This window comes from Typopeltis vanoorti, chromosome 15 (assembly GCF_054136105.1).
Source record: "Typopeltis vanoorti isolate ZY-2024b chromosome 15, IOZ_Tvanoo_1.0, whole genome shotgun sequence".
Classification (NCBI taxonomy): domain Eukaryota; kingdom Metazoa; phylum Arthropoda; class Arachnida; order Uropygi; family Thelyphonidae; genus Typopeltis; species Typopeltis vanoorti.
Window position 1 is genome coordinate 120166826 of NC_143563.1, and position 19813 is coordinate 120186638.

The 19813-nt window shown below is 37.1% G+C and overlaps 1 protein-coding gene across 1 annotated transcript in view; it reads right to left on the minus strand.

Moving 5' to 3' along the window:
• Positions 1–19813, minus strand: part of PIG-Q (phosphatidylinositol glycan anchor biosynthesis class Q) — a 215366-nt gene that overhangs the window by 156449 nt on the left and 39104 nt on the right. Inside the window, exon 3 of the mRNA XM_090405814.1 lies at positions 19443–19562. Within this exon, the coding sequence (XP_090261940.1) occupies positions 19443–19562 (120 nt within the window). The remainder of the gene's footprint in view (positions 1–19442; positions 19563–19813) is intronic.

Here is a 19813-nt window from a genome sequence, read left to right on the forward strand (position 1 = left end):
AGAATAGGAAATACGCAAGAGGATGGCAGTTCATTTGAAGCAGTCTGGTGTGAGATCAAGGCTAGTAAGACTAGCCTTGATCTCACACCACACCACACTTGATCTCACACCTCACATACAGTTGATTGTTGCTACAGGCCAGGAGGTCCACGGACGATCTGGAGGCCATGCATCAGCAAATAGTACAATGGGTACAGGTACAAATGAGAGAAGGGAGACTTAGAGCAAATTTGGAGGCCGTATCATGGCAGCCCCACCACCAAACTAGGCTGTATGTGGTCAGTAACCAACCCAGCTGAATCTTTTCTTACTCCAATGTCTCAAGAAAGAAGTAATTGAACTGTCACTGCTTTCTGACTGACACACTGGAAAATGACTCGTATAGATTAACGGATATTAGCAAGATAAGGGGGGGAAAAAAATGAAAATAAACAAGAATATCTGGAATGTTGCTACTTGGAATGTCAGGAGTATCCATCACAAATATCAAGATCTAGTCAAAATACTAACAGAAAGAATTATCAAATTATCAGTAATAGCAAAGACAAAGAAAAAAAAAGATTCAGATGAAATAGATATATCAATATCTACAGCAGAGTCAAAAAGGAACATAGAGCGCAGGAGTAATGGTTTTTATTCACAAATCAATGAAAAAAAAAAAAAAATCACACATTAAAAATACTGGAGTGAGAGAATTCTAGAATTAAGATTACAAATAAGCAGTGGCTTCCTGACTATATATATTATTAGTGTCTATGAAAAAGAGAAAGGAAGAGAGAAAGATATCAATGTCTTTTATTCAGATTTACAAAAAATAAAAGATAAAATCAACACAAATGATTATCTATTAATAATGGGAGATTTTAATGCCAGAATAGGGAACATTCCACTAGGTACAAATATAGGAACAAATGGTGAAACAACACGTAATAAAAATGGATAAAGACGTAGGAATTTTTCTGCATATAATAACTTAAAAATTTCTAACACTTTTTTCAAGCATAAAGATTGCCATAAATTCACTTGGAAAACAAGAAACATAAAAAGTAAAATAGACTATATAGTAGCTAATAGGAAAACAGCTAATATGATACTAGATAGAAAGGTATTTAGAAGTGCAAAAATAGAATCCAATCATTCTCTCTTGCAAGGAAAATTAAGAATTCCCCAAAGATGGTTTAAAATTAACCAAATCAGTATTAAGAAAAATCTCCAGGAATCTTTTAGAGTTCAACTCTTGGATGAAAAAAAGTATCAACTACCTTTATTCACAAACAATAAATGGAAAACTACAGGAAATAAAAGAAAATGATGATATAGAGACAGAATGGAATAACTTAAAAAATGTATTAATAAATGCAACAACAGAATGCCTCAGAACAAAAAGTAATTGGAAGAGGAAATAGGGAATAAGAAACTGGGATGAAAACACTGAAGCAATAATCAGAGAGAAGCATATAAACAATGGATAAACACAAAATCACTATAAGCAAAATTAATTAAAAATCAAAAGACTCTTCTCTTCCGCTTCTTCTTCCTTTTTCGTATTAGGCCTACTGGCCTGTTACAGAGCTATTCAAAGCCCTTCCAAACCGTACCTGTCCTGAGGATAAGCTGGTTAGTCCTATGTCTGCAGATGTGTGTGTTTCAGGAAGCTGGTTGGCCTGTTGTGGGGAAAAAAAAAAACCCGAGTTTCTGGGTGACCCCCCCCTACCTCCATATGAGATTGGCTAACTCACTTTTTGTCGAAAGAGACCAGATACAGGTTCCTCACGTCACTGAAGGAAATCGAATCCAGGGTCTTTCCGACCAAAGGGCTTCGTCTATAATACAGACTGAGCTACGGAGACTCCTTTAAAATATTCTTGTAGAAAAAAGAAAATGCAAAATACCTTTATGAATTCTGTCAACACAATGTAAGCAGATGAAGTTGCAGCTGACAGAAGACTGACATGTAGCAACCTTCCTGACACTGCTGGGGAACTTTAACAGGGCCCTTCGGAAAAGCGACAATCTTATTGCTTGATGTCATCTAATTCATTAATTTCTTAAATATACTGCTCAAAACAATTAGGGGATATTTTGGTTTTCTTGTAAATTATAAAGTTACAAAAATAATTTACAAATGTAACACAATTTGTAATAAATATTGATTATTTAAACAATATCTCATCAATTACACCCTATCCATAAGTAAAAAATATTTATTCATGTATAAAGTACCCAATAGATATAATTATTAGCAGAAATTTATAATTATCCAACAGAAACTAAAATATCCCTAATTGTTTTGAGCAGTGTATGATGAAAGACTTTTTCATCTCAACATGGAATATAATATTAAGAAAAAAATCTTTCATTTTAAGATTTTTTTTTTCTTAAAATATATTAAACTTAATATATATATATATTTTTTTAAATACAAAAGACAATAGCAAAAAAAAAAAAAAAGCATGTCAAAAACAAAAAAAGAATAGAGAAATATGAGATAACTTCATAGCAAAATTGGAAAGAGATCCTACAGTGAAGAGACCAAAGGAATTCATTTCTAAGGAATATGAATAAGGAGGTAAAAGAAAAAGTAAAACTTGAAATAATCAAAGAGAAAATCTGGCTGGACTTACAAACCTTATGGCAAGATAGTAACAAATCTAAAACTGACATAATGCTTACCACAAACTACAGTAGAGGAAATAACATTACAAGAAATCCAACAAGCAATACAGCAAAGCAAATCAGGAAAATCCCCTGGAGAAAATTAAATAAATATAGAACTTTTATATTTCTATTCATCAAACGACTTTTAAAATTATTTAACAATATCTGGCAGCAAGGAATAATCCCAGAAAGTTGGAATAAGGCAATTATCATCCTAATATATAAAAAAGAGGGTGTGAATAAAAAGGTGATAAGCACAACTGTGAAAACTAAAGAGGAATAAGTCTTCTAAATATTGGTTATAAGTTATATACACAAATATTAACTTCAAAACTTAAATCATATGTAGAAGATAAACTTTGCAAAGAACAAAATGGCTTTGCTTTCAAAAAAGACAATCATGCACTGACCCAGCTTTTACATTAAAAATCTTAAATGGAAAAACATTACAAATACAACATAGAAAGGCACACAGCATTTGTAGACTACAAGAAAGCCTTTGACAGTCTTAACAAACAAGCTATGGACTATACTCAAGAAGCTAAACATTCCAAATCAGCTGCTTGCTGCAATAGCTAACATATATCAGAACAAACAAATAGCTGTAAGAATCAATGCAAAAGTTACAGAATGGAAATCGATAAACAGAGCGGGGTCTGTCAAGAATGCCCTAGTTATTTAATATCTGTATAGATAAATTAGCAAAGAAATGGAAGGAAAATACACAGCCAGCATTTGAACTGGATCTTGGAAATATACTTAAGAATCTTTTGTTTGCCGATGACCAAATAATCTTAGCAAGAAGTGAAGATGAACTCCAAAAATCAATATATACCTTAAACCCAAGTGCAAAAAAAATTTGGAATGCAAATATCAACAGATAAAACAAAAATCATGGCTTTTTAAGGACCATTTCCAGTGATTGAAAATAAAATGTTAGAAGAATAACCATTTCAAATACCTTCGATATGCTGTATCATATACAAAGAAGCTGACATTGACATCAAATTTTCAAATTTTCTAAAGATAACAGAATAATCAATAATATTTTCAAACCTAGCTAAGTTCAAAAGCATACAAGAATAAGAGTTTATAAAGTTTTTGCAAGACCCTCTCTACTATACGGAAGTGATTTATGGATCATAAAAACTACAGAAGAAAAAAGAATAGAAACTGGGGAAATGAAATTACTGAGAAGGACAGCAGGCTATACTCTCTGTGACAAAAGAATAAGCATAGAAATATGCAAAGAACTAAAAATAGCCTCAGTATAGGACAAAGTATATGAATACAGAAAGAAGTGGATTGAACATATCGAAAGAATGGACAGTTCAGGATTATCCAAAAAAAAATCACCCAGTTGGAGGTCAGGGAAGTCAGGGATGACCAAGAAGAATATAGAAGGAGACCGGAATAGGCCACTGGACCTAAATCCCTGAAAGGACGATGACAATGATGATGGTACAGGTCAGGTGATTATTATGGGGGACTTCAACTAAGGAAATATAAACTGAAAGGAAGAAAGATCATATGGAAAGAAGAAAATGGAATTTAGACTGAGAGATAATTACTTGACGTGGCATGTGATGGAGGGGACTAGGGTTGTCAGAGTATTGAACCTAGTCATAGGATCAGAAGTGCTATCCATAACCAAGGTGGCTACATTGCTTTCAATCGGTGAGAGTGACCATGCAGTCTTGATTTGGGAAATTGTAAGACGTGAAAAATATGAGGATCAGCTGAGGGAATGTGGACTGCAAAGTTTGGTGAATAGAAAAAGGAGAGGTGATATGATCGAGACTTTTAAACTATTGAGAGGCAATAGTTTGAAACTTGGGAGTTCTTTCACTTGGTGCAACAGCTGGAGGGAGCGATGACAAGGAGCTATCTCTGGAAGTTACGAAAGAAAGCTGTGAGCTGAGCAAGAGGGTGAGGAGTGGTTTCTTTGAGTGATGGGTGATTCAACAATGGAATACATTGCCTGATAGGGTAGTGAGAGCAAGAACGGTCAATGAGTTCAAGGAGTGGTATGATAGACCTTGTGTTTCCTAGGAAAGTCCTCCCATGATGAGTCTCTTGACTGCATGGAGGTCTGAATAATAATGATATTCTGTCAAGAAGGGGTATATGTGGAAGTACAAGGCAGGAGATTATGAAATGCTTAGGAGGAAGCGTAAATCTGTGCCATGGCATAAAACACTGCAAGGGAAGGTTGTTAGTAGTGTATGGGAGATAGTTAAGGGTCACCTAGAGGAAGCAATATTATTATTATTATTATTCAGGCCTCATTGGAGTCAAGAGATTCATCGTGGGAGGTCCTTCTTAGGAAACACAAAGTTTATCATATCACTCCATGAACTCATTGACCGTTTTGCTCTCAGCATTTTCTCAGGCAATGCATTCCACGGTTCAAGCACCCTCCATGCAAAGAAACAATTCCTCAACCTCTTGCTCGTAGCTTCCTTTCACAACTTCCAGGGATGGCCCCTTGTCATCGCACCTTCCCGCTGTTCCACCAAGTGAAAGAACTCCCCCAGAGTCCACCCAGTAACTGCCTCTCAACAGTTTAAAAGTCTCGATCGTATCACCTCTCCTTTTTCTATCCACCAAACTCTGCAGTCCACATTCCCTCAGCCGATCCTCATAACTAATATTGTACAGTCCTGAAACTATCTTTGTTATCAGCCTCTGTACCCTTTGCACAGCTAATTTATCCCTTCAAATTCTAGGGACCAAATCTGAAAACAATAGTCTAAATGTGGTCTGATTAGGTTCTTATACAACGGAATGATAATCCTTTCATCTCTGCAGGTCAGCATCCTTCTTAGAATTGCATAGTCCTGAAGATACTTTCAGGCGCAAACTTTGTTTGCTCACACTTGGATAAAGGATTAAACTAAATTTATAATACTCTAACCAAGTGAAAAATAAACTTTCAACATCTTTTTCTAAATCCAGAGTAATTTATTAAAAAAGGGTGGCACACCATTTGGCAACTCCTATAGGTAGAGATGACCTGCTAAAGCTTCTGCCTGGTATCTCAACTTGGGCCTGGCTCCCACTGAAGAGACCTCAATAAAGGTCAAAACTAGTCTGGGTAGTGGCCCTTCCCTTAATTAATAACATTAGACATATCCGCAAGGAGATGTGTTTTGCATTATAGGAGATACTGAGATAGGAATGTTGGTAGCTTGCTCCACCTTTGCAACGAGTTGCCCTGGTGTTGTACCACCTTACCCCAGTCCTGAAGATACTTTCAGGCACAAACTTTGTTTGTTCACACTTGGATAAAGGATTAAACTAAATTTATTATACTCTAACCAAGTGAAAAATAAATTTTCAACATCTCAGTATTGCAGAAATCTTGTGTGTTACCTTCACATGTAATATGTCCCCTGAATTTCAGGTTTCTATCAATCATCACCCACAGATCTCGTCTCCCCTACTTCCTCCAGTACAGCTCCTCAAATCGAGTGTGCAGCCTCCCATCGATGTATCCCAAACTTCAAGACTTTACATTTTGCTGCATTAAACCGATACCCCCATTCATTTGCCCATCTGTCTAGTTAATTCAAATTCTCTTGCAGGACTGCTACATCTGCACTATTACTTATAACCCATCCCAGCTTCACATCATATGCAAACAACTGAATATCCCCTTGCAATCTATTGACAATTGTTATTGATATAAAAGTTGAACAATACAGGTCCCAGTACTGAGCCCTGTGGAACCCCACTTGTAACCTTCTGCTTCCTTGATATTGCCCCACCATACACAACTCTCTGATACCTATCAGACAGCCAATCCTAAATCCATTTGACTAATCCAACATCTAAACCCATGTGCTGCAACTTAAATATTAGCTTATCATGTGGCACCCTGTCAAATGCCTTTGCAAAATCCAAAAAAATGGCAGTATATGCCTTTCCCTCATCAACTGCTCTTGTCACTTTATTATAAAAGGCTAGCACATTACTAAAATAAGAGTGCCCCTTAACAAATCCATGTTGATTCTTACAGGTAACATTACCCACATCTGCCCAACGTTGTATATAGTCCCTCACTAATTTCTCCAAGACATTCCCAATTACTGATGACACACAAACTGGCCTATATTTCGACAGTTCCAGTCTGCTACCGCCTTTATGCAATGGCACTATATTACCTTCCTTCCATTGCTTGGGTACCTTTCCTGCAGCCAAACTTTTATTGAAGAGCCAGGTCAACGGAGCTGTCAGGTTCTCTCAAAATCTGTGGTGAAATACCATCCAGTCCCACAGCTTTACTGACATCCGGAATACTCAGTATTTGGAACACACTCTGCTCTTGCACCTCTAAACCCGTCCTATCCCTCCAATATTAAAACCTTCTTCTGAAGGATGAAATACTCCAATAAAGTGTTCATTGAACAATTCCACTATGTCCTCTGCATCAGTCACTCTATTCCCATTTTTATCCTGCAATGTCATTCTTCCACAATCATTTCTCCTCCTACTGGCCACATTAGACAGTGGTTTAAAGGATTCGATGATATTTCAAGGAACTTCTTCCACAGTTCAAAATGATATCATTAGCACTATATCTGATGTGGTTAAAGATGTTATATGGCATGTTAGTTTCACCTCTTCTGATAGAATTTTATTTCTAAAATTAGCATTTGTTAAGTGTCTGGATGGTATCAAATATCTCAAATACCATTCAAACCGATTTTGATTTATATATGTATGTGTGTGTGTGTATACGAGGGTGGTCTGAAAATTTTCGGCCTAATGATGAAAAAACAAATTTATAATTTCAGAATTTAGAGGACATGTTGCTAAAGTAGCTCAAGATTGCTTGGCTATTGAAGAACATACTAACAAGTAGAGATAAGGACTCGATACATCCACATCTGGATTACTGTGATCAGATCTAGTTTCCTAGTTTTCTTCAGGATGAGGAAGCAATGGAGAAAATTCAGAGGAATGCGACCAAGATGATGAATGGTTTGTGGAATGATCACTATGAGGATAGATTGAGGGTGCATGGATTGCAGAAGTTGGCTGATAAAAAAAAAAGAGGGGATATGATAGACACATTTAAGTTGCTTAAAAGGTTTTTAAAAAGATGTGGTTAGTAGAGGTGAGGACTTGATTTTTTGCTTGGAGAATTGTGAATGAGTGGAATGGGCTCCCAGAGTCAGCTGTTACTGCTTTGTCTGTTAACGTGTTCAAGGAGAGCTATGATAGATTGCGTGGATAGTTTGGGTCTCCCATGATGAGTCTTCAGACTTCCTGAGGTGCCCATGCAATAATAATAATAATAATTTACTATTGCTCTCCCCAGTTTTGCATCACTGGCAAACAACTGAATATTTCCTACATATCATTTCCTATATCAATGATATACAAATTAAACAACAGAGGAACAAGCATTAAGCCCAGTGGTACACTACTGGTCACCTGCCATCTCCCAGACTCAACTTTACGAACCATTCTTTCATGTCTGTCTATGAGCCATCCTCTAATCGAAACCACTAGATTCATATTCCTTCCCATTTGCTATAATTCATTTAAAAGAAGTCTGCGGAATGCCATTCCACAGATCACTGAGTTGCCATTTCCTTTATCCAACTCCACTGTCACTATTATAAAAAGTAAGCTAATCATTCAGGCAAACCTACTCTTCACAAAACCAGGTTATGGCAACAATCCTGAATTCTGTAGAGCTTTTAAAATGGGAAGAATTTTTTATGTATGATGCAGTATAACCAGAATCAGGGTAACAGATTTCTCTAACTGTTTGGGTAATTTATAGCAGGTAGAATTAGTGGTATCTATTTTGGATCTTAGGAGGAATTTGGGTTTATGAATCATAGGCAAGCCACATATTGGTAGCAAGGAGAGGGAGTGGCAACTGAAGGGTATGAGTTTTTTTGTTTTTTTTGTGATATCAGGAGGGTAGGAAGAAACCTTTTTGAGTAGGCTTTTAAATTTAATCCTCAATGCCAGTGAATACAATAAAACGAATATCATTCTTAGAGACCTTTAGATTATGATCACACTAAATCACAAATTAAAAATCCCACTATTCTTTTCTCTCTCTCTATCCTCCTTGAATACACTATATCCTATCCTTCACATTCTACTTCATTAACAATATCATCTTCTGTCCGCAATGTCTCACTAATGCCAAGTGTGAACAACCAATGTCCACCTCTTCCTCTGCAAAAATATCCAATACATCTTCTGATGTGTCAGGATTGCTGGGTAAGTTCAATTTATTTCAATGGATATGGAAATATACATTTTTTTTTCTGTAGTCTGATGTCTTTAGGTGATAACTTTGCCATAATTTTGTTCTTTTTATTTCCACTAGTGGGCTCTCGTTGAATAGAACCATTTTCAGAGTGAGACTGTATATAGTGTGATTTATGCACACAACAGAGAACCAGTCACAATCATAAAGTTCAAGTAAGGTGGAACACACATGAGTTTGAGTTGCTATTGACATTTTCTTAATTGTTATTATCTCAGTATAAAAGGATCTCAGAGCAGGTGTGGCAGTGCCAAATTTTTGTTTTGATTCCTGACATGATGTTTTGTTCAGTTTTTATTTTTTGTCTTTCTCATCTTTCCACTTCTGACATGCATGGGAGTATGCTAGATGATCGATCTGAGTGGTGGTGGTGGACAGAAGATGGCATTGGTGTAAATGATGCAGTGGAGACAGATTTGTAGAGTAGGTGCCCTCCCTCGATGAGTCTTGGACTCCTTGGAGGTGTAACGTAATAATAATATTAACTTACTTGGCAGAACAACACTGGTTATCATGCTCTTTACTACTACATCAAGAGCAGGTGGAAGAGCCACAACAAGCAGTTCAGATGTCCATATTTCTGAAATTTTATGATTATTATTATTAAGAGACCTCCATGGAGTCAGAGACTCATTGAGGGAGGCCACATACTACACACACCAGCTATCATACTTATTCTTGAATTCATTCACACTGCTTGCACTCACAACATTCAATGGCAATCCATTCCAATTACACCCTCTGAGAGAAAAATCTAGTCATCACCCCCTTCTTAGCAGCCTTCATTCTCAGCTTCCAAGGATGCCCTCTAGTCCTTTCACCACCCTCCATAAATTGAAAATTTTCATTAATCGAAATCCTGTATGACCCTTTCAAAAGTTTGTAAGTCTCAATCATATCACCCCTCTTTCTCCTGTTTGCTAGTGTTTGCAGTCCACAAATTCTCAATCTGTCTTCATCTCATAATCTGATTGTGGAATAATCAGTATTCCACAATCCTGATATCAATTTTAATACTCTACTTTGTACTCTCTCCAATATATCAGAATCACAACAGAAACCAGGAGACCAGACCTGCGCACAATAGTCCAAGTGAGGTCTTCTCGAGGCCTTGTAAAGAGGCAAAATAAATCCTTACCTTTACATGTGAACGTTCGTTTCAGCATTGCAATTATCTTTTGAACTGTATTTGCAATCTTTGCCAAATGACCCCTGAACTTCAACTTCCTATCTATTAACCCTCTAGCCTCATCAGTTTCTTCTAGTATAATCCCACCAATATAATATGACATTGGATATCTAATCATGCCAAAGTGAATGACTTTACATTTACTGACATTGAACTGACACCCATTTTCCCATGCCCACAATTTCAGTCTATTCAAAAAAAGTCTATTCATTCTGCAAGTACTGCATATCAGCAGCATTCCTGACTACCCTACCTATCTTTGCATCATCAGCAAATAGCTGTATGTTGTTTGTCAAATCCTTCCCAATATCATTAATTTTAGATTGAATAACAGTGGATCAAGCAGTGATCCTTGTGGTACACCACTGGCTACATTAAATCTTGCAGACTCACATTCCCCATATATCACTTTTTGATATTTGTCAGTCAGCAATCCTCTTATCCATGATAATATTCTATAACCCAAACCCATTTTCTCCAATTTACGTAGCAGTCCGCCATGCTGAATTCCGTCAAAAGCCTTATCAAAATCCAAAAGTATCATGGTGTATCCATTCCCCTTGTCTAGTTCAATGGTAACAAGTAAGCAAGTTGCTAAAACATGACCTTTCCTTAGATTTCTGAATGCAAGCCCTAACCAATTTTTCCAAAATCTTCACCCCCCACTCCTGAGATACTAGTTGATCGATAGTTGGATACATTGGTCTTTGCACCACCCTTGTGCAATGGAATTACCATTCCTGCAGAGTCTTCCCTGTTCTGAGACTTATATTAAACAGCCTGGTCAAAGGAATGGCCAATTCAGCTGAACGCTCTTTTAGCACACATGCTGATAACCCATCAGGTGACTATTGCTGAATTCTTATTCAATTTGTGCAACAGCTCTAATTCCTCATCCTCATATACCTGCATTTCTTCATCTATTGAAGAGGTAACAGTGAGCTCAATGTTGCGTAAACCAGGTTGATAGCTTTTAACAAAATGGGCACTCATTAACTGAACAACCTGTTCTGTAACCCTCATGCCAACAGGATTTAGAAGAGTTATTCTTTCATTATTCATTCTTTCTTTTACTTGCAGCATATTGATAGAATTCTTGTGGGTTGTATAAATTATATATTTAGTTTAATCCTTTATCCAGGTGTAAGCAAACAAAGTTAGCACCTGAAGTATCTTCAGGACTGGGGCAACTCATGGCAAAGGTGGACTAAGTTCTCATCACTTTCCTTAGTATCCCATAATACAAAGCACATCTCCTTGCAGACATGTACAATGCTATGCATTATGGGAAGTGTCACTACCCAGACCGGTTTCAACCTTTATTGAGGTCTCTTCGGTGGGAGCCAGACCCAGAGGTGATACCAAGGTTGAAGCAATGTAGAATTCATATTTGGTCCACTTTTGCCATGAGTTGTCTCAGTCCTGAAGATACTTCACAAACTTGGTTTGCTTACACTTGGATAAAGGATTAAACTAAATATATAATTTATAGTCTAACCAAGTGGAAAAAATCTTCCAACATCTTTCTCTAATCCAGAGTAATTTAATAAGGTATGACAACTTTTGGCAACTGGCATATGGAAGTATGAGTTCTGCATTGCTTCCACCTTGGTATCACCTCTGGGTCTGGCTCCCACTGAAAAGACTTCAATAAAGGTCGAAACCAGTCTGGATTGTGACCCTTCCCATAATGCACAGCATTATACATGTCCGCAAGGATATGTGCTTTGCATTATGGGATACTAAAGAAAGGGATGAGAACTTAGTCCAACTTTGCCACGAGTTGCCCCAGTCCTGAAGATACTTCAGGTGCAAACTTTGTTTGCTTACACTTGGGTTGTCTTTAGCAAGCAGAGCCAATTTCTTTTCATACTCAGACGGAAAGCATTCTGTACAACAGTTGTGACTATTCTAGCCTGCTGCTTATAACGTTTACAACGGACATCATCCTTATGCACACGGTATTTCTTCCACATCGTCCTTTTCTTATGAATCTCTTGCTTAATGAGATTACACATCCATTTCACTCCTACTCTATTTATTCTTCGACCTCTCAGGACACATTCTGATATCGCATCATTCATGTGTTGTTTAAATGCTTCCCATGCACTGTCGATATTCTTTCCATCTAGCAACTTATCCCATTCTACTGAACTCAGTACACTCCTCAGTTGGTCATAATTTTTTGCTTTGTAGTTCACCATGTAACCTTTTCTGATTGGAACATTCATAAACTTAGTCACTTCCCAAGTGAGTACTGCATGATCACTGTCACCAATCAGAGGCAGAATAGTTACGTCTTTAACTGAAACATCCTCTGACACTATATTCAAATCTAATACTCTTTGACCTCGAGTTCCTTCTGTCACAATCTGCTTGAGGAAGTTGTCCCGCAACAGCTCAATAAATGCATTTTCATTCTTCTTGTGAGATTCTACTGCTATCCAATCAATATTTGGATAATTAAAGTCTCCCATTATGATTACTCTTTTCACACTCATCTTTTCTATTTGGTGATGCATTTCTTCATTACTAGCAACTGATCCACCAGGTCTGTAAAAACACCCAACTATGTAATTAGTCCTGTTAGATTCCACCTCACACCAGATGGCTTCAAACTCACTGCCACATGAAATATTGTTAGTAGTACTACTACAATCATAGGTCTCAACTCTAACTGGATTCAAGTCATCCGATATCATTAGCAGCATGCGCCCTCCTCTCTATCCTTCCTAAAAATACTGTACTCTTGACACTTGGCTATCAGATTAGGTATTAGTGAGACTTGGCTATCAGAATCAGACTAATCTGAGGTTGCAACATATTGACTAAGGCAACAAACTCTATCCCTTTGTTTCTGCTACTCCTAGCATTCGTGTACAACATAATTATCTACCTGTTTGTTCATTTGCTTGTCTGCAGTGTGCCAGACACAACTAGACAACTTGCAGATCTCTATTATTCTCTAATGCCTTACACATGTAAACATCTTTGCACACAAATAATGGGTCTGAACAACCAGACGAACAAACCCGAACTCATTCTCTCCTCGTCAACATTTCTATGACAAAGCCCATTCCCGTCATTAACAGTTACATAACATTGTCGCTCTTACACTCACATTCACACCATTTCTCCCTTTATAATTTAGTTTTCCTACCTCTCTGTGTTAGGTCTCATACCAGTTATTAGTTTTTTTAGACTCCTGATACCAAAAGCATTCAGGTATAGGTCGTCCCTCTTATACAAATCCAGTCTTCCCTCAAACTCACTCCACACATCCAGAAACTCACATCCATTCCTTCTACATAGCCTACACATTGAATCATTTGCCATCATAGTCCTTCTTCTTAATTCGTTTTTATCATAGCGAGGTAAAATACTAACAATTTTCACTTTCTCACTCTTCACTCTCGCCTCTTCCAACAACCCTTTCATGTCCTCTCTCACATTAAACTTATCACTAGTTGAATCGTTTATGCCTACTACAACTACGATTTCGTTTAGTTTTTTTTCTGTTTTTTAATTGCTTCCTTTATATTCTTAATTTTCGCTCCAGGAAAACTCAATGTTATAACTTGCTCATCTATAGCATGTTTTATTATAGTCACCATACCAAATAACTTCTTTCTTTTTACTAACAACGTAACTTACCTGATTTCTGTTATTTTCTGACTTACCTGTTTCCTTGCTTTGTTGTTTCTTATTTTCCTGTTTAATATTCTTTTTCTTCCTAGTGAATTAAGTTTAGTGATTTGAAACATCCTAGTGAATTAAGGATGTGTCGTCTATCAGGACAACTGAAATACCCGCTTTAACAGTTGTTGGAGGCTTAGAAGTATCAAATATAAGGATTGTGTTTCTGGTTAGACCCAGACAACCACTTTTATGGATCAGGATGCACTCATAAATGTTATCCCCCTCCCCGATCTTTCAGTTCTGAACATATCTCCTCATCAGGAACATCTAGGAGATCCCATTCTAAGATTACTCGACTACAGGAATTGAGTGTTTAATGGTGTACAACTATTATTGGTATTCCACTCATTGATGTAGTTCTGAGTAATTTTTCAGAATGTCGTTGACATGTTTTTAAAGGGCATCACAAGAACACAGTTTCTTAACTATTTTGGGAGAACCTGTCAGTCCTAGATCCATTTGAATGAAGAAGAGTGACATTTCCCTATGCTTTTCACTTGTTGTTCAGATGATTATAAAAACTGGTACATCTAAATTGAGGTCTCATCAGTGGGAAATAGACCCCTAAGTAATGCAGATGTAGAGGTCTGGCTCCCACTGATGAGACCTCAATAAAGGTCGAAACCAGTCTGGGGAGTGGCCCTTCCCATAATGCATAGCGTTATACATGTCTGTAAGGATATGTGCTTTACATTGTGGGATACTAAGGCAAGTGATGTGAAGTTATTAGCTTCTATATACAAGTTACCCCAGTCCTGAAAATATTTCAGGTGCAAACTTTGTTTGCTTACACTTGAATAAAGGTTGAAATCAAGAATATAATTTCTTGGTATCTTTAATTTATAGATAAGTAATTTGTATAAACCTATAATTTTCAAATGTGTGCAAAAAAAAAAAAAAAAGCTGCTGGAAGCATACCAAAATAAACATGCTAACTTTCTTTAAAGAAATATTATTATTATTATTATACTGGGATCTCCACAGTCTAAAAATTCACTGCAGGAGGACCACCTGACCATTATTCACCTAATACCTTTCACATCTCTCTTTAAACTCATTCACTGACAAAGCACTCATGACCACCTCTACCAACACATTCCAGTCATTCACCACTCTGCAAGTAAATAATCAATTCCTCAACCTCCAAAGGGTCATTTGAATGTTAAGTAGATTTTCAATACATGAAAATTTCTGCAAACTTATAAAACCCACCTAGTAACTTCTGAGTTTCCATTATATCCCCTCTTTTCAACCTAGTAATGAAACTCTCAAACCCCCCCACACATACACCTGAACCTATCCTCATAACAAGCACTCTATAGACATGTCACCAACTTGTTCATACTTCTGAATCATCTCCACCACATCTTCATCCAAAAGAAATGCAGGCAGCTAAAACTATGCATGATGTAAAGACCATATCAGAGACTTATGAAGAGAGATGGAAACCTCCAAATATCTACCTGTCAATCTATCCACTGAGTAATTTTGTCCATTTTTGCCAATATGCTCTCGGAACTTCCATCATTCCCACCAAAATATTCGTAGGCACAATTTTCTGTAGCACAGAATCCATTTATGTAATATACAGTATCTTACACTCTGCCACATTAAATGACAATTATCCTCTGCTCACGCTGCAAATCTATATAATTTATCCTACAGCATCCCTACAACTTGATTAATTACTGCTCTACCTGCATTTGCATCAACAACCACCAAATGAATATTCCCCCTTCACATCATTCCTTATATCATTAATATACAAACAAAACAGCAGCAGTCCTAGTACCCAAACCCTATAGCATTTCCTTGGTCACCATCATTCTCTATACTACTTCATGTCTGGCTATCCTCCTATCAATGCCATTAAATTCATATCCATCCCCATTTTTCCCAAATTACATAACAGATACCAATGCAGTATCCTGTCATAGCCTATCATGGTATAGCCATTTTCTTTATCTAACTCAGGCATTCACTCTTAAGTCATACTGAAACTTCCTGAATTCTGCTTTTAACTAACTTTTTCGGTATGCCTTAAACACTACTTCTGAGATAATTGGTTTGCAATTTGCTGTCTTTGTCTTGGAACCTCCTTAATGCAATGGAATTATCTCGTCCTCTTTCCAATATTCTAGGGCCTTGTTCCAGCCAAGATTGAAATTAAATAGCCCGGTAAGAGGCAATGACAATTCTCTTGCACATTCTTTTAATGAAGTATGCCATTCTATTTTTGTATTTTCAAGAAGATAAAAAACTGAGTACTGCCAATTCATCTGCTCTCACATCAGTCTCTGTCACATCTTCCTCTTGGCAAAAAAAAAAAAAAAAAGACATTACAGACTGATGTATACTCTTTGGGATTTCTTCTCAAATGATTTTGCCTTTTTTTAAAATGCTAATAACTTTTTTTACCTATAGTCTTTACCTACATATATCCTGCCACAACATTTTTTTTGCAGCTCCTACTTAATGATGCTACTTATCCATTTAATTTCCACACAGTTCATCTTCCTGACCATGAGTATGAATGCAGTCTGATACTGCTTTTATCAAACATGCCCCTGATCATTATCCTTCCCATCCTTCATGATATAACTCTACTCCAACACGCTTCCACGTGTCTGTTGTAATCACCAACTCTACAGTTCCATATACATCCCCTTTTTAAACTGTGAATTCTGCATGTTTAGTAACCACCCAAGCAATATTCCTTCTAATTTTTGCCAGCCCACATGTGCATGAAAACCATTTTGTGCACAAGCTTCTAGTCACAGACTCAATGTGTGCAGTAGCCTGTGAATGTTGTTCTTTGATGTTAGCATTGCGGTTTCTCAACACATTTATCCAGCCACTCAAATTTAAACAAATTTGCAGTTCTTTTCTATTTTAATTTTCACAATGACATTTTGAGGGTTTAATGCACTAAAACCACAAATGTAATATTTTTCATATTAATGTTGCTCTTTTTTTGTGTAGCTATATACAAAATTACATAATTGAGAAATTACTAAATAAAATAACTGACAAGTATGATTTATCACTAATTTGTTTTTACAGTATGTTCAAAAATTGACTGTAAATTAGAAATAATGAAAGCAAAAATTTTGTACACCCAGTTACTAAGCATGTGCACTCCCTTTTTTACCAGTGTACATGTGCACACATGCACAGCTTAGAGGAAATACTGATCCCAAGACAAGACTGCACAATCACTTTTCCCAAATGTAAGCAGAGTGGCTACACTGAGTATGGATACATCTTATAATGCTATTACCTGATGAAGTACACTGAAATCCAAAGTCCTCTCCATTCAGTGCTGTTTCAGGTAATTATTTCTTAGTAACATTATAAATCCCATTGTGCCATATGCCATTTCCTCACTCAAATCTATGTCCCATAGTTGCTTGGTCTGCAATCACTGTGGCCAATATGGCATTTATATACATCTTTCTGTAGTACCACCAACACCACCAGTTTATAGAGCAGTTAACTATATTTCATCATGTTGGCCTCTATCTCACACCAGATTGTTCAAATGAACCATCTCCTTGAGCCCTGAAATTCTCTTTCTTAACTTTTATTTTTGTTGGTTGTAATTCTTCAGGTATTATTAGTAATACCTCTCCCTTCATCCTATTCCCTGAAAATAACATATCCCTTATCACTATAACATCTACAGAGCCTCCTTTGCTTAGTTGGTATAGACGAGCATTGGAAAGACCCTGGATTGAATCCCATCTATGATAATAGAAACCTTCATCAGGTTTTTCAATCAAATGGAAGTTAGCAGGTCTCATACAAAGGCAAAAGTCCCCCCCCCCCAGTCAGAAACATGGCTTTTTCATCCTTCAAAACAGGCAAAGTCCTGTGAACCACATCTACAGATATAAATCCTTGTCCTTAGAGGATGCAGCAGAGGAATGGTAAGCTGGATGCACTAATTGCCTAAAATCCCAAATTAAAGGAACAACTCATCTTGGATGGATGAGAATGGGGGAAGATATCATCTTCTGTCAACCAAGTTGGGCTCAGTACTAGGACCTATATTGTTTAACCTTTATATCAATGACATTGCCAGTGGATTGCAAGGGGATATTCAGTTGTTTGCAGATGATGCAGAGCTGGGAAGGATTATTAGTAATAGTGCAGATGTGGTAGCCCTGCAGGAGGATTTGAATAAGCTAGATAGATGGGCAAATGAATGGGGGTTTCAGTTTAATGCAGCAAAGTGTAAGGTCTTGAGGTTTGGGAAACATCGATGGGATGCTGCATACTCTATGGGAGGAGTTATACTGGAGGAAGTTGGGGAGACAAGAGATCTGGGGTTGATGATTGATAGAAACCTGAAGTTTAGGGGACATATTGCAAAGGTGGTGAAGGTAACACAGAGGATTGCTGCAATTATGAGAAGGATGCGACCTGCAGAGATAAGAGGGTTATCATTCCGTTGTATAAGTCTCTGATCAGACCACACTTGGATTATTGTTCTCAGATTTGGTCCCCAGGATTTGAAGGGGATAAATTAACTGTGGAAAGATACAAAGACGGATGACAAAGATGGTCTCAGGACTGTACAAGGATAGTTATGAGAATCGGCTGAGGGAATGTGGACTGCAGAGTTTGGTGGATAGAAGAAGGAGAGGTGATATGATTGAGACTTTTAAACTGTTGAGAGGTGGTTACAGGGTCGACACTGGGGAGTTCTTTCGCTTGGTTGAACAGTGGGAAGGAGTGATGACAAGAGGCCATCCCTGGAAGTTACGAAAGGAAACTGTGAGCAAGAGGGTGAGGAGTGGTTTCTTTGCATTGAGGGTGGTTGAGCCGTGGAATGCATTACCTGATAGAGTGGTGAGGGCGAGAACGGTCAGTGAGTTTAAAGAGTGGTATGATAGACTTTGTGTTTCTTAGGGGGGAACCTCCCCTCGATGAGTCTTGACAGCCTTTATGTTCTTAGGAAGGACCTCCCACGATGAGTCTTTTGACTCCATGGAGGCCTGAATAATAATAATAATAAGTACTGAAGATGTAAATTTTTGGCCAAGTTAAATTGACCAATGGCACAAACTTCTTACTCTTATTTCCAATAGATTTGATACTGTACACATGAATTCCAATAGCTCCCTTAAGCTCACAATTACTCTTCATCTTGTAATTACCAATCCATTCAGATTTGAGACCTGAAAAACTGAAGTTGGCACTTAGAATTGAGTAATCGCTTTCAAAATTGCATTCATTTGACTCTGGGTGACTAGACGCATGCCTAGTCACCCAGACTTTCCCTGAGTTTGCACTTCCAGCCTCTAAATGAACACTTTCTCCAAACATCTAACTCCAAAACCACTAAAATAAAACAACAGTCATATAACAAGTCCATTTGTCCATCATCACTCCAAATATCTACAAACTGCACCATCCATTCTGCACAATCTATGCAATGACTCATTTGTAAACACTGCCAGTCTCAATTCACTCCTACCATACCATGATAGCAGACACATCTTTCACTCTTCTATCATTACACATCATTCAGCTTTCATGCTTGCAGGTACCTTTTTTTTTTAGAAATTAATTTTTCTTTTTATTTTTTCTTACTTTAGAGAAATGCTGCTACATTTGAATGAATCCAGTATGTAAGAGAGATGGTACACGCGCCTGTGCAAGTGACGGCCGGTACTTGTTATCAATATAAGCTTGTCCAAAGTATAGAAGAACCTGTAGATGAAAAATGATATTGAAGTGAAGACAAGTTAAAACTGATTTACAAATTATAATAATATAAATCACCTTTATCATTAATAACATAAGAACAAAATGATATTTCATAATACTTTTAGAGAGGGAGGGAAAATTACGAGGCACTGTTCAGTGAGCATTCTAGTATTTTTTTTTTTAATAAGAAAAGAAACATCAGTAGAACATAAGGAAATACAACTTTTATTTCATCTTCTCTTAATATTCTTTTA